Genomic DNA, 16,176 nt, shown 5'->3' with positions numbered 1-16,176 from the left:
ACTGAGACACGCCTCTTCCCCCTTGAGAGCACAGTTCCGCAGGGAACCAAAGCCGGAAGAAAGAAATTTGATGCAACCTGGCAAGACTCAAATAGGGGTACCTTCCACTGTGACGGTAATAAAAAGGAGGATGGGATGAACTCTGCCTGAGAGGTATAGGGGAAGGATTCACAGAGAAAGTGACATTTGGGCTGGGTGCTGAAGTTTGTTTGTATGTGCAGATTAGAGTTGATGGGCTTTTCAAGTCAAAGGAGTAGCACCTATAAAGGCGAGGGAATCGTCTGTGTGCACACAGCCTGCCATGTGTGGAAGTGTTCCTGCACATGTATGGGCCTGGTAAGGGTGAGGGGTGGACTCCAGCTCTGTGGAAAGACACGGAAGGCGTGAGTAAGCCCCAAGGAAGGATTTCCTAGTGGAGTGTAACAGCCCAGGGGAGGCACTTTTTTCTAATTTGCTCAAAGATACAAAATAGTGGTGGCCTATATTCCTGGATTTGGGGATGGGGCCAGCGTTCCCTAGGAAGGGTGATTTTCAGTCAATGCCCAGAAGTCCAGTTTAGGCATTACCACTAGTTGAACATTAAACAGTTGCATGCCAGGCCAGCCTCTTGGTGTGGGGACCTGGGGGTGAGAAAGACCACACAGCCCTTGTGCTCAAGGAACTCAGGGTCCCCACAGAGAGGACACTGCTTAGTAGAACAAATGCTGTCCTTGATGTTTTCCTCACAAGTAAACCTTGCAGTGAGCTTCACAGGACAGGACTGATTTATCCAATGGGTACTAGGGATAACAGCAGTGCATGGAATCCCCAAGATTTTCAAGATCTCAAAAATGTTTGAGACCTGAGAAAATTTGAACAACAGACCAGGCATATCGGCACATGTGTGTCATCCCAACACTTTGGGAGGCTGAGGTGGGAAGATCACTTGAGCCAGGGGGTTCAAGACCAGCCTGCACAACATAGTAAGACCCTGCCTCTGCAAAAAAAAAAAAAACCACAAAAAATTAGTTGGGTATGGTAGTGTGCACCTGTAGTCTCAGCTACTCAGGAGGCTGAGGTGGGAGGATCACTTGAGCCCAGGAGGTCAAGGCTGCAGTGAGCTGAGATGGTACCACTGCACTCCAGCCTGGGTGACACAGTGAGACCCTGTCCCCAGACAAACAAACAAACAAAAATTTGAACAACCAAAAACTGGGCAAAATAAGTAATTGTTTCAAAAGCAAAGTTATAAAGTTTACTTGAAATGTTTAAACGGAAACGATCTAATGTGGGACGCTGGGTGCATTTTAATGTGTTTGACGAGAACAGAGCCTGTCCCTCCTATGGAATCAGAACCTGAGGTATACAAACATGTAAGATGGCCTGCCTGGGGTTATTGTAGTGGTGGATTGAACAGCATCCGCAGCCTAAGCTGAGACCATCCTATCAAGTCGTATCAGGGAAAGCTTTCCTGGCAAGCAGTGGATGTGGAGGAGGGAGATAATGTGTTGATCCTCCCTCCCTATTTTATCATTGTTATGTGATGTCGGACTGTTTTAGATGAGCTGTTTGTAGGACAAACATTCTCCTATCTACAGACGGAAGAACTTTGTTATTCTAAAATAGTATAGGCTGGGCCAGGCACGGTAGCTCATGCCTGTAATCCCTGCACTTTGGGAAACTGAGGCAGGCAGATCATTTGAGGTCAGGAGTTCAAGACCAGCCTGGCCAACGTGGTGAAACCCCATCTCTACTAAAAAAATACAGAAATATTAGCCAGGCATGGTGGTGCATGCCTGTAATCCCAGCTACTTGGGAGGCTGAGGCAGGAGAATCACTTGAACCAGGGAGGTGGAGGTTGTAGTGAACTGTGATTGTGCCACTGCACTCCAGCCTTGGCAACAGAGAGAGACTGTCTCAAAAAATAAAAAATAAAAAATAAAAAATAGGGTGAGCTGGGCTGGCCAATGATAACCGTTAACCCCAAAGAAAGGGCTGTGTGTGTGGCCACTTTTTACTTTACGAGTGTCACCAGTATTTGCTGTGTTTAGCAGGTCTACAACTAATAACTCCATGTGGCCCATTTCCTCACTCATACATTTTGCATCAGGTTTACTTTGGAGCGCGTATCAGGAAGTTGCCTTACTCAAAGCTAGACTTTCTCAAGACTTTTTTTTTTAATGGTCGAGATAGGTATTTGGTTACACATACTATTTTAAAAGTTCAGGCTGAAATGTCTGTGGCCAAGCACCATGGCGGTGGTTGGAGAGAGGGGTAGCCAAGAGAGGGGGATTCCAGGGCTCTCACTGCTTCCAGTTTCACCTGTTATCCCTGATAAGATTTCATGTGAGAAAGAAAAGAAGTAGGCAGAGAGTTTCCAGGGCTAAAAGATGGAAAACCTGCAGTCTGTGGCCTGGAATGGCCCAGGGAAGAATATTTTATGTTAATGAAGCTTTTCTTGTGATTCTGATAGGCCCCGTTGCCTCCTGTCCATCTCGGGGAAAAGACCTCTGACCTTGAACTTGGGTTGCTCATCTCCAGTTAACCCAAAATCCATTCAGAGGAGAATTGTGGCCCTAACCAAGCCTGTGCCTGCCAAGCCCCAGCTCCCTCACAGAGATGGGGTTGACAGCTCTTCTTGCTCCTGGCTCTGTCAGGATCTGTTTTTACAAAATAATGTCAGGCTCTGGGTGGTTGTGGGACCGAAACATCTAGATGTGGACCTGAGCAGCACTTAGTTTGTGGAGGAGTTAACCCACTCCCTGCCCCTCAATGATGGGTCTGTAATTTGGAGAGAACAAGAGGTTCCCTTTTAGGAAACCTTGAGAACTACAGCTGTTAAGATCATGCCATAGAGTTACTTGATCAAAGTAAGAAAGTCAGCAAGAAAGTCCTGGAGTCCACCATTTGGAATCATTTTTTGAACACTTCCCAGGATGACTAATTTAGCTTGTTCAAAATTGCACTGGAAGGCGGTGCAGCTATGGTCCAGACATGCGGAGGTTAACAAAAAGGGGATCCTTCCTCCTGGCGAAAGCAACCTTCCACCTGGGTCCTGTATCTTGTTCCCTCCCATCTTCTCTGAAGTATATTTCTTAATTTCCAAACATATGGAGGTTTTCTAGTTATCTTTTTGTTATTGATTTTTAGCTTAGTTGCACTGTGATCTGTGAATATACTTTGATGATTTCTATTTTTTGATGTTATTTAAAAGACACCATATGACCAATTTTTGTGGCTCTTGAAAAGAATGTGTCATGCAGTTGTGGGGTCAGTGTTCCGGGTAAGTCCATTAGATCAAGAGTGCTAATTGTGTGGTTCAGAACGTCTGCATGTTTCCTGTCTTTTAAAAATTTGGCCTAATTATTCCGTTGAATACAGAGAAGATTGCGGGTTTCTTTCTTCCCTGTAGTTTTGTCAACTTTTGCATTAAATATTTGAGGCTGTAATTGAGGTACAAACAAATACGGAATTTTGACAACTGCCTGGCAAATTGAACCTTCTTTTAAAAAATCATTTTGTAATGTCCCTCATCTCTCTTTTTTTTTTGAGATGTAGTCTCTCTCTGTCGCCCAGGCTGGAATGCAGTGGCGCGATCTCGGCTCACTGCAACTTCCACCTCCCAGGTCCAAGCGATTCTTCTTCCTCAGTCTCCCGAGTAGCTGGGATTACAGCCATGTGCCACCACCCCCGGGTAATTTTTGTATTTTTGGTAGAAACAGGGGTTTCACCATGTTGGCCAGGCTGGTCTCGAAATCCTGACCTCAGGTGAGACTCCCGTCTCAGCCTCCCAAAGTGCTGGGATTACAGGTGTGAGCCACTGCACCCAGCCTTCTTTTTCTCTAGTAATGCTTTTTGCCATAAACTTTACTTTGTCTGATATTGCTATAGCTATAACAGGTTTCTTTTGTTTTGTTTGGCATGCTAAATCATTTTCCCATCATATTACTTTCAACTTTTCTAAAATCCTGTTCAAGATGGGAGGATTTCTTGAGCCCAGGACTGTGAGACCAGCCTGGGCAACATAGTGAAACTCTTTCGCTACAAAAAAACAAAAAACAAAAAACCTGAGTTTGGTGATGCAAGCCTGTAGTCCCAGCTACTCAGGAGTCTGAGATAGGAGGATTGCTTGAGCCCAGGAGATCCGAGATGGCAGGGAGCCATGATGGAGTCACTACACTCCAGACTGGGTGACAGAGTGAGACCCTGTCTCTAAAATTTAAAAACAAACAAATCAATCAATCTATCATCTTACCAAGTGCTCTCTACTCTTCCCATCTAGCTTATGTTTCTTTTCTCTTTCTTCTCACTACTTTTGGATTGAGTTGTTTGGTTATTCCATTTTGTAGAGATTACGACGTGCATTCCTTTTTTGTTGTTTTTTAAGATTATTTTATTCTGCAACCCAGGAGCATAGATCCAAGTTACCCTGAATATATGTTCTCATAAGTGCATTCTTAACATATCAAAGTCTAATATTAATTGACACTTTTACCGCTTTCAGAGATAATATGAAGACCTCAGAACTTTAACTCCATTTATCCACTCGCCCAGGCTGGAGTGCAGTGGCAGTATCTCGGCTCACTGCAAGCTGCCTCCTGGGTTCACGCCATTCTCCTGCCTCAGCCTCCCGAGTAGCTGGGACTACAGGCACCTGCCACCACACCCGGATAATTTTTTTGTATTTTTAGTAGAGACGGGGTTTCACTGTGTTAGCCAGGCTGGTCTCTATCTCCTGACCTTGTGATCGGCCCGCCTCAGCCTCCCAAAGTGCTGGGATTACAGGCATGAGCCACCGCACCTGGCCTATCCACTCCTGATTTTTATACCATTATAGTCATGTATGTTAGTTATACACATACTTTTTAACTCAATAAGTCATTATTATTATTATTTTCCAAGTGAATATGAGTGAAATTTATTAAATTTATTTACATGTTTACCAGTTTATTGTTCTTAATTTATTTCTGCATGTCTGGTCTTTCCATCGGTGATCATTTTCCTTCTCTTTGAAGAATACCATTTAGTATTCCCTCAGTGGAGTGATTAACATGCTGTTTTGTTTGTCTGGATATGTTTTTTTTCTTCCTTCATTCTTGGAAATCACCTTCATTGGGTACAAAATGTAAGGTTGGCAGGTATTTTCTTTCAGTGCTTTAAAGATAACATTTCATTTCTTTTGGCTACCATTTCTTCTGTTGATTACCGTCCACCTCACTGGGGCTCCCTTGCAGATAATTTGCCTCTTTTATTTCTTCGGCTGTTTTTAAAATTTTCATTGCCTTTGGTTTTCAGCAGTTTTACTCTGATGTGCTCAAGTATGGATTCCTTTTTTGTCCTCTTTGGAGTTTGTAGGCAATTGGATATGAATTGGAGATGGAGCTTGATGCTATTAATATGTTTTGAAAACTTCTCAGCCATCAAATACTACTTGTGAACCATCTCTCCTCTCTTTTTGTGACTGATTACACATAGGTTAGATCTTTCCACTCCATCCTGTAATTCTCTTACCTTCTTCTTTATTCTTTATCTTTTTGTTTTCCTGTGTTTTACTCTGGATATTGCCTTCTGCCCAATCTTTTATTAAATCTCTTGTCATCTGTGTCTAATCCTCTTTTATAACTACCCATTGGGTTCTTAATTTCGATTATCTTAGTTTTAGTTCCAGAATTTCCATTCCGTTCTTTTTTATATTTTTTTTCTGCCAAACTATTCAGTCCTGTTTTTCATCTTCATAAACAGAGGGGATATAATTCCTTTAAAATCTGTGTCTGATAACCTCAGTCTTTGCCATTCTTTCCCCATTCGTTTATTTCCATTGTCTATTATTTCTGCTGTTTTCATTCATGTGATCATGTTTCTTTGCATACCTGGTTATTTTTTATCGTGGGCAAAATTGCAATTACACACTATTGTTTATAGAAATAACCTGAGACCTAGGATAATGCTTTCTTCCTGTAGACATGATTTTTGTTGTTGTTGTTTTAATCGAGTGCTTGGGGGCAACAAAAATCTGCTATCATGTCGTTCCAGTCTCAGGAATTAAGATGATGTGTGTCAGTTTATTTTGGATACCTTTCCTTCTATGGTGTAGCCCTTTAGAAATTTCATCCCCAAGGAAATAACCAAAGATGAGCACAAAAATGCATATCCAAAGTTCTCCATCTCAATATTACAATGTTTGTAAAAGTGAAAGCTTAGAAGCAGTTTATAATGAAATAAAGGGTAGCTATTAAAACCGTTTTTGGGACTGGGTATGGTGGCTCACACCTATAATCCCAGCATTTTGGAAGGCCAAGGTGGGCTGATCACCTGAGGTCAGGAGTTTGAGACCAGCCTGGCCAACATGGCAAAACCCCATCTCTACTAAAAATACAAAAATCAGCCAGTCCTGGTGGTATGTGCCTGTAATCCCAGCTACTCAGGAGACTGGAGGCAAGAGAATCGCTTGAACCCAAGAGGCAGAGGTTGCAGTGAGCCGAGATCATGCCACTACTCTCCAGCCTGGGTTACAGAGCAAGACTCTATCTCAAAAAAACAACAGCAACAACAGCAACAAAAAACATTCTTGGGTAACATTTAATTACTTGGGAAAACATTTGCCATAGTATACAAAACAGAAAAAGCAGGATATAAATCTTTATGTCAATGTAATTCCAGTTTTGTAATATATACACATATACAATGGAAAATGTTTGGAATGAATCCTCTCAAAATGCTAGTAGTAGTCATATCTAGGATGTACAGTTTGGGGTGGTTTTAATTTTGTTTTTAATACTTTTTTGTGTTTCCATTTTAAAATAATGAATGTGTATATTATTTTTATGATCAAGAAATAAAATCAAGTTAATACTTTTTTTTTTTTTTTTGAGAAAGAGTCTTTCTCTGTCGCCCAGGCTGGAGTGCAATGGTGCAATCTAGGCTCACTGCAACATCTGCCTCCCGGGTTCAAGTGATTCTAGTGTCTCAGCTTCCCGAGTAACTGGGATTACAGGCACCTGCCATTATGCCCTGCTAATTTTTGTTGTTGTTGTTGTTGTTTGAGACGGAGTTCCACTCTTGTTGTCCAAGCTGGAGTGCAATGGCACGATCTCAGCTTACTGCAACCTCCGCTTCCCAGGTTCAAGCAATTCTCCTGCCTCAGCCTCCCGAGTAGCTGGGATCACCGGCATGTACCACCATGCCCAGCTAATTTTGTATTTTTAGTAGAGACAGATTTCTCCATGTTGGTCAGGCTGGTCTCAAACTCCCAACCTCAGGTGATCCACCTGCCTCGGCCTCTCAAAGTGCTGGGATTACAGGCATGAGCCGCTGCACCCAGCCTAAGTTAATACATTCTTAAAGATTATTTCACAGGAAAGCAATATAGTCACAATGAAGCAGATAGATTTTACATATCTGTCCCATTACCTGGGAAAAATGTTCAATATCAGGGAATCTTCTTTTCCATTAAAAAAACAAGCTGGCCAGGCATGGTGGCTCACGCCTGTAATCCTAGCACTTTGGGAGGCCAAGGTGGGTGGATCACTTGAGGTCAGGAGTTCAAGACCAGCCTGGCCAATATGGTAAAACCCCATCTCTACTAAAAATACAAAAACTAGCTGGGCGTGGTGGTGGGCACCTGTAATCCCAGCTACTCGGGAGGGTGAGGCAGAAGAATCGCTTGAACCCAGGAGGCAGAGTTTGCAGTGAGCCGAGATTGCACCACTGCACTCCAGCCTGGGCAACAGAACAAGACTGTCTCAAAAAGAAAAAAGACAAAAAGACAAAAAAAAAAACAAAAAAACTTAACCTTTAATTTTCACATGGTGCAGATTACTGCCTATTGGAGTGCTCATGGTCACAACGGAATGTACAGACATATCCACGAATGGTCAGGACACAAAGAAGACTAGAAAGAAGACACAGATATAACATCAGATTGCAATTAGAATCTCATTGTTGGAAAAGGACCTCAGAGACCATCCGGGCCAATCTTTAACCTTGGAAGAATGCCCTCTGAATTAATCTGTTCTCATGCTGCTAATAAAGACATATCCAAGACTGGGTAATTTGTAAAGAAAAGAGGTTTAATGAACTCACAGTTCCACATGGCTGGGGAGGACTCACAATCAATGGCAGAAGGCAAAGGAGAAGCAAAGGCACGTCTTACATGGTGGCAGGCAAGAGAGCGTGTGCAGGGGAACTCCCGTTTATAAAACCATCAGATCTTGTGAGACTCATTTCCTATCATGAGAACAGCACAGGAAAGACCTGCCCCCATGATTCAATTACCTCCCACCGAGTCCCTCCCACGACAAGTGGGAATTATGGGAGCTACAATTCAAGATGAGATTTGGGTGGGGACACAGCAAAACCATATGACTTTCCTATAAAGAAAGTAGGATATTATAGAGTTTGGTATAGCTGCATTTGACCTGTCCTGCTTCTTAAGGTTGTTAGTTGGACTTCTGCTTAAATGCCTCAAGGGATTGGTTTCTTACTAATTTTTAAGACAGCCAGCTCTTCTGTGGGATAGCTTGGGTAGAAAAGTTTGTGAGTTACTGGCATCAAACAAGTAAGGGCATTTTAAGGTGAAGTTAATAAACAGTTGGAAGGGAGGGCTTTTCAGCTCTCAACTCTATGATTGGCACTTTCTGGTTCCCTACAATTACTCTTATCATTTGTGCAAAATATTTCTGTTGGCACAACAATCTGAGCATGTGGTCAGATTCATCTTTTGTTTAATAAACAGAGAGATTTGTTCTCAAAGAGTAACTTGAAGCTAAAGTTTTTGGAAATAAGCTGCAGGTTTGTAATAAATATTCCGCCAATTTTTCCTCTCCAGTTTTGTTCACATAAAACCGAAGGGAACCAGATAATCAAGTCAATGATTGTTTGGACCTGTCTTCCCAACATCCAAAGACCCCTCTCTCACTGTGTTTTCTGGCCTCTTCTATAACTTCCCTTCATTCTCTTTCTCTTTTTTTCTTTTTCCTTTTTTAAGACAGAATCTCGCTCTATTGCCCAGGATGGAGTGCAGTGGTGCGATCACAACTCACTGTAGCCTCCACCTCCTAGGGCTCAAGCCATCCTCCTGCCTCAGCCTCCTGAGTAGCTGGGACTACAGGCATGTACCACCACACCCAGCTAATATTTTTTATTTTTAGTAGAGATGAGGTCTTGCTCTGTTACCCAGGCTAGTCTCAAATTCCTGGGCTCAAGCGATCCTCCCGCCTTAGTCTCTGGAAATGCTGGGATTACAGGTGTGAGTCACTGCGCCTGGCCTCTTTTTTCTTTTTTGAAAATGCTTTGTCCATATGTTTCATTTTATTTATGTATTTATTTAGAGACAGGGTGTACAGTGGCTATTCGCAAGTGCAGTCACAGTGTATTACAGCCTCGAACTCCTGGGCTCCAGTGATCTTCCCACCTCAGCCTCCTTAGTAGCTCAGGCTACGGGTATGCACCACCATGCCTAGCTCCTCATCTTCTCTTGTCCAAGCTGCCTCTAGGTTGGTTGGTTGGGAACACAAGAATCCTGAGTCAAGAGTCCTGGATTCCAGTTTTCATGTTGTCACTTGGAGTGTGACCTTGGAGGAGTCATATAACCTTGGTGTCGATGTGACTTTCTAGGAGGCGAACACAAGGGGAAAAATCTGGGGGAATTATGCCTTCCATCCTTTGTGGGGAGACTTTTCTCTGGGGTCCGCAGGACTCTGCAGAGGGGATACATGATGCCCAGAAGGGGTTTTGCTATGTATAGTTCCTAACACAAAGGGGTGTTAAGTCCTGTGAGAAACAACTGGAAAGCTACCATGATGGCATGAAAAGACCCTGAAGTGCAGAGCCCTGGGTTCTGCTTCCAGCTCTGCCGCCAATTACCTGTGGGACCTTGGGCAAATTGCATCCACTCCCTGGAGTTCTGTTTTCTCATCTGTAAAGTAAGGAGACTGAATCAGGTGATCTCGAAGTTTCTTCCAGTGGTAGATTTCTATGACTCTGTAGTCAATGCAGGATATTAAATGGAGAAAGAAGAGAAACAAGCTAGTACATTTAAATTCTTTTTTTTTTTCTGTTTTAGAAAGCGGAGATGGAAATCATGATAAGAAACTTACTTGTGTAGTTGGGAGTAAATATTATTATAGAAAAGGCAGATAACTGGGGAGGTGCTCCCAAGGGAAAAACTTAGGCTAGCGCCGGGTGTGGTGGCTCATGCCTGTAATCCCAGCACTTTGGGAGGCTGAGGTGGGAGGGTTGCTTGAGCTCAGGAGTTTGAGACCAGCCTGGGCAACATAGGGAGAATCTCTCTCTCTCTCTCTCTCACCTTAGGCTATAGGTAAAAAATCCATCCATGATAATAAACTTCAGGGCATTCTGTTATCTCTCTTTTTTTTTTTTTCCTGAGACAAGGTCTCACTCTGTCACCCAGGCTGGAGTGCAGTGGTGCAAACTTTGTTCGCTGCAGCCTCGACCTCCCTGGCTCAAGCAATCCTCCCACCTCAGCCTCCTGAGTAGCTGGGACTACAGATGCATGTCACAAAGGCCAGCTGAGTTTATTTTTTGTAGAGACAGAGTCTTGCTATGTTGCCCAGGATGGTTTCAGACTCCTGGGGTCAAGCAATCCTCCCACCTCGGCCTCCCACAGTGTTGGGATTATAGGCATGAGCCATTGTGCGCAGCCCATTCTGTTTTCTTTATGATAAAACTTCATTTTCCTAAATCTCATTTCCAGTTCCTCCATGACGTGGCAAGTGAAGACAGGAATGAAAGGAATGTAAAGCAGCTTTGCTCTGAAGAGAAGAAGAGAAAGAGACACAGCCAAGGTACGCTGAGGTGGAGAAGAGGGAAGCTGGAGGGCTCCATGGTGGAGGAGGATCTTCTCCTAAGGAATGAGACGGTTGTGTGCTGAGGGGTGTGGCGAGGAGTGGAGAGTAGAGGAGAGTGGAGCTGTCTGAGAGCCACTGGGAGGGCTCTGTGTCCTAGGATGTGATCTAGAGGACAGAAAGTGGTAGATCAGCAGGGAGTGCCCACTGGCGTTGGATGGCAGCAGTGAGCACTGAGACACATTCCTGGAAAAAGTCGTGGCCAGGAGAAAGTGGAAATGTGCATGGCAGGGATGATCCTGGTTCCAGCATCCGTAGATTTGATCTCAGTGTGCTGATTCATGAACTCTTGGACCTTACTATCAATGAATTGCATTCAGTTGCACATGCGTGTGTTCGTGTGTGTGTGTGTGCATGTGTGTGTGCATACAATGGAGGAAGTTGAATGTCATTCCCTCTTTTTTTTTAGCAACCTCAAATCATTCTTTTCTGTCTCAAACACTTTGTTTATGAGTGCATATTGTAAAGGATGGTGGGTGGCAGAGTCAGTGCCTGGCCAACAGTGAAGAAGTATTCAGCTTGGCTGGGCGCAGTGGCTCACACCTATAATCCCAGCACTTTGGAAGGCCGAGGCAGGTGGATTGCTTAAGGTCAGGAGTTTGAGACCAGCCTGGCCAACATGGCGAAACCCTGTCTCTACTAAAAATACAAAAAATTAGCCGGGCGTGGTGGTGCACACCTGTAGTCCTAGCTACTCAAGAGGCTGAGGCAGGAGAATCACTTGAATCCAGGAGGTGGAGGTTGCAGTGAGCTGAGATCACAACACTACACTCCAGCCTGGGCGACAGAGCAAGACTCCACTCAAAAAAAAAGAAAAAAGAAAGTAAGAAGTATTCAGCTTGAGTGGGTGATAAAATCAATTATTTGAATGAAGGCTATCTGGAGGGAATTCGGTTCAGAAAAATCAGATGCTGTTTTTAGAAAAGTCAGATTGTTACTTTTCCAGATAGATTATTATTTTTGGATTAAATTCCTTGCAAACATTTTAGCTGGCTCTCTATTTATCCTTTGTCATTTTCTAAATTACAATGATCTTCCCCTGTAAATTGATCTTGTACACTGAACATGTGATTGTGCGCAATATTTTCCTAATCCTGGGTACAAGGATATGAGAACACAGGAAGCCCTGTGCTAAAGGAATGCCCGCTTTAAAGACAAGTAAGTGGAATGCTCATCTCTTCACCCTCAAGAGCCATTCTGTAGAAAGTCCTCAGGGCATGAAAGTGCTTTGCCAGGGACCTTTGAGGCCAAGTGTAAAGCTTTTGGAACTGGCAGTGTGCCCCAGACTTGTGTAAAGAATGGGAACAGTGGCCTGAAACACCAAATGTCAAAAGGAATGTTTCTTTGGATAATATAGAGGATTGATTCTGCCCTAAGAAAGTTGTTTCTCTCAAGACCTAATGCTGAATTTAAATATTATTTTCCGAACTTCAAAGTATTGAGTTGACTTTGAGAGGATATAAAAATATTATGTTTAGGCCGGGTGCAGTGGCTCACGCCTGTAATCCCAGCACTTTGGGAGGCCAAGGTGGGCGGATCACAAGGTCAGGAGATCGAGACCACCCTGGCTAACACGGTGAAACACCGTCTCCACTAAAAATACAAAAAATTAGCTGGGTGTGGTGGCGGGTGTCTGTAGTCCCAGCTACTCGGGAGGCTGAGTCAGGAGAATGGCATGAACCCAGGAGGCGGAGCTTGCAGTGAGCCAAGATCACGCCACTGCACTCCAGCCTATGTGACAGAGTGAGACTCCATCTCAAAAAAAAAAAATATATATATGTATGTGTGTATATATATATAATGTTTAATGATTCATAGGAAGATTACTTTCTTTTTAAAAAATTCAATGGCACAAATAATTAGAGAAATAAGGCTGTATTATCTGGCTTTACGCAAGTCACTTAGCCTCACTGTGCCTTACTTTTCTGCAAGAGTGGATTGGACTAAATCATCTATATCTTACCTGCCAGTGGACACCCTTTTGGGGGCCAGAGCTATGTTTGGTTCTTCTCTCCTCCTTTCCTTCTTCCTTTACTCTTGAGGTTCACAGTAGGGAACTTAAAAAATTTACTCTGATTTTGGACAAATTGGGCTGTGCTAATGCTTGGCCTGTTTCAACTTTCCAAGAATCAGCAATGCTATGAAATGTTGCACATAAAAAAATTGAGCTCAGACAGGAAACTTCTAGAGAAATGTCAAAGATGTCATGGTTCAAAGAGATTGTCTCAGATGTACATCATGGGTAAGAAAAAGTAGGAGTTCCCATTTTAAAAGTTATTTTTTCGAGACAGGGTCTTACTCTGTCACCTTGGCTGGAGTGCAGTGGCACAATCATGGCTCACTGTGGCCTTGCACTCCCGAGCTCAAGTGATTCTCCCGCCTCAGCCTCCTGAGTAGCTGGGACTACAAGTGTGTACCACTCTGCCCGGCTAATTTTTAATTTTTTTGTAGAGATGATTTCTCACTATGCTGCCCATACTGGTCTCAAACTCCTGGGCTCAAGCGATCCTCCTGCTTCAGCCTCCTAAAGTAATGGAATTACAGACATGAGCCATGTGCCTGGCCTCATTCTTAAAATTTTTAATTAAAAAAATTTTTTTTAATTAGAGACAGGGTCTTGCTATGTTGCCCAGACTGGTCTTGATCTCCTGGCCTCAAGCAGTACTCCCACCTTTGTCTCCCATAGTGCTGAGGTTATAGGTGTGAGCCACCGTACCCAGCCATGGTTCCCATTTTCTAGATGTGTCTCCCAACTAGAACACACAGAATTTGGGGAGGGGAAGTTATCAACTGTCTCTTCTCCTGAAAATAAATAAATAAAACCTTCTCCTGATACTTCATTTCCTCTTCAGCTGCTGCCCTGCTCCCTCCTTTCTCTTCACAGTTGGTGTTTTTAAAAGAAAGTTGTAGCTGATTTCTGTGCCCATCTTTTTTTTTTTGAATGGAATCTTGCTCTGTTCCCCAGGCTGCAGTGCAGTGGTGTGATCTTGGCTCACTGCAACCTCCGCCTCTTGGGTTCAAGCAATTCTCCTGCCTCAGCCTCCCGAGTAGCTGGGATTACAGGCGTCTGCTACCATGCCCAGCTAATTTTTGTATTTTTAGTAGAAAGGGGGCTTCACTATGTTGGCCAGGCTGGTCTTGAACTCCTGACCTCAGGCAAACCAACCGCCTCGGCCTCCCAAAATGCTGGGATTACAGGTGTGAGCCACCATGCCCAGCCGATTTCCATGCCCATCTTTTCTTCACCAGCCACTGACTTTCTCTGAGTCCCCAGTTCCTACTTTGAATCCTGCCCATTTTACTTCATTGAAGTGGATCCACAGGGTCCCCAGTAACCTCCAGATCTTTCTCAGCCCTCCTCTTCCTGAACACTCCATGATTCTCAAAACATTTTCTTCTTTTGAATTCTCATTCTTCCGATTATCCTCCTACCTCTGTTTCTTGTTTGTCTCCTCTGCGCAGCCTTGAAATCCTGGAATTTCTCTGTATTCAGGCTTGGACCTCCATTGCCTCTCCATCGTTATGGGTTGAAGTGTGCCGCCCCATTCCATTCATATGTTGTAGTTCTAATCCTGAGGATCTGAGAATGTGGCCGTATTTGGAAACAGGGTGTTTGCAGAGATAATTAGTTAAGATGAGTTTATAGCAGAGTGGGGTGGGCCTCTAATCCAATATGACTGGTGTCCTTATAAAAAGGCGTTTGGACACAGACACACACATGTGAAGGTGAAGGCATAGATTGGAGTGATACTTCTGCAAGCCAAGGAATGCCAAAGATTGCCAGCAACCACCAGCAGCCAGGTAAGAGACCTGAAAGATTCTTCCTCACAGCCTTCAGAGGGAACCAGCCCTGCGTGGCATCTTGATTTCAGACTTCTAACTTTCAGGGCTGAGATAATACATTTCTCTTGGTTAAGCCACCCAGTTTATGGCACTCTGCTACCACAGTGCTGGGAAACTCATACACCCAATTCTGCGGTCCCTAGGCTAGTGGTTGTCCAGTGTTTTCGTCTCAGGTCCTCTTTACGCTGTTAAGAATTATTGGGGTCCAGGTGCAATGGCTCATACCTGTAATCCCAGCACTTTGGGAGGCAAAGGTGGGAGAATTGCTTGAGGCCAGGAGTTTGAGACAAGCCTTGGCAACATTGTGAGACCCAAACTCTACAAAAAAAAAAAAAAAAAAAAAAGAGAGAAAACATTTCTTTAAAAAAAAATTGCTGAAAAGATTAGGAACAAGGCGAGGACATTCTCCCCACCACTCCATTTCACATCATACTGGAGTCCTAACTAATGCCATAAGAAAAGGAAATGAAAACCATACTGATTAGGAAGGAAGACATAAAATTTTATTCACAGATGACTTCATTGCCTATATAGAAAATCTGAAAGAGGCTGGGCGCAGTGGCTCACACCTGTAATCCCAGTGCTTTTGGGAGGCCGAGGTGGGTGGATCACGAGGTCAGGAGTTCAAGACCAGCCTGGCCAAGATGGTGAAACCCCGTCCCTACTAAAAGTACAAAATAATTAGCCAGGCGTGGTGGCAGGTGCTTGTAATCCCAGTTACTCGGGAGGCTGAGGCAGAGAATTGTTTGAACCCGGGAGGTGGAGGCTGCAGTGAGCCAAGATTGCACCGTTGCACTCTAGCCTGGGTGATAAGAACAAGACTCGTCTCCAAAAAAAAAAAAAAGAAAAAAAAGAAAATCTGAAAGAATCAACCAAAAAAAAGCCTTCCTGGAATTAATTAAGTTTTTGTATAACAAATCCCTTTTTCTCCATACCTGTCCATAAGGACCAGCAGAAGCAGGGTGGTTTTAGCTGGCAAGGCCAGCAATACACCTTCACGGTCCTACCTCAGGGGAATATCAACTCTCTAGCCTTGTGTCATAATTTAGTTTGCAAGGATCTTAATCATCTCTTCTGTCTCTAAAATATCACAGTGGTCTATTACACTGATGACAATATACTGATCGGACCTAGTGAGCAAGAATAACAACTATTGTAGACTTATTGATAAGACATTTGGATGTCAGAGGGTGGGAAATAAATCAGACAAAAATTTAGGGGCCTTCTATCTCTGTGAAATTTATTAAAAATTTTTTTTTTTCTTTTTTCTTTTTGAGACAAAGTCTGGCTCTTTCACCCAGGCTGGAGTGCAGTGGCATGATCACGGCTCACTGCAGCCTCAGTCATCCTCCCAAGTCGGCCTCCCAAGTAGCTGGGATCACAGGCACACACCACAAACCTGGCTAATATTTTTAGTATGATTATTTGTAGAGATGATGGTCTCACTGTGTTGCCCAGGCTGGTCTGAAACTCCTGGGCTCAAGCAATC

At 43.6% G+C, this 16,176-nt stretch overlaps 1 protein-coding gene across 2 annotated transcripts in view; it reads left to right on the top strand.

Annotated features, from left to right (window-relative positions):
• Positions 1-16,176, top strand: part of KIAA1549 (KIAA1549 ortholog) — a 282,292-nt gene that overhangs the window by 191,592 nt on the left and 74,524 nt on the right. For both annotated transcript variants that reach the window (XM_054560668.2, XM_054560669.2), the window contains one exon: positions 10,694-10,784. In XM_054560668.2, the coding sequence (XP_054416643.1) occupies positions 10,694-10,784 (91 nt within the window). The remainder of the gene's footprint in view (positions 1-10,693; positions 10,785-16,176) is intronic.

This window comes from Pongo abelii, chromosome 6 (genome assembly GCF_028885655.2).
Source record: "Pongo abelii isolate AG06213 chromosome 6, NHGRI_mPonAbe1-v2.0_pri, whole genome shotgun sequence".
Classification (NCBI taxonomy): domain Eukaryota; kingdom Metazoa; phylum Chordata; class Mammalia; order Primates; family Hominidae; genus Pongo; species Pongo abelii.
Note: the sequence above shows the minus strand (reverse complement) of the source record. Positions and strands in the feature narration are given on the sequence as shown.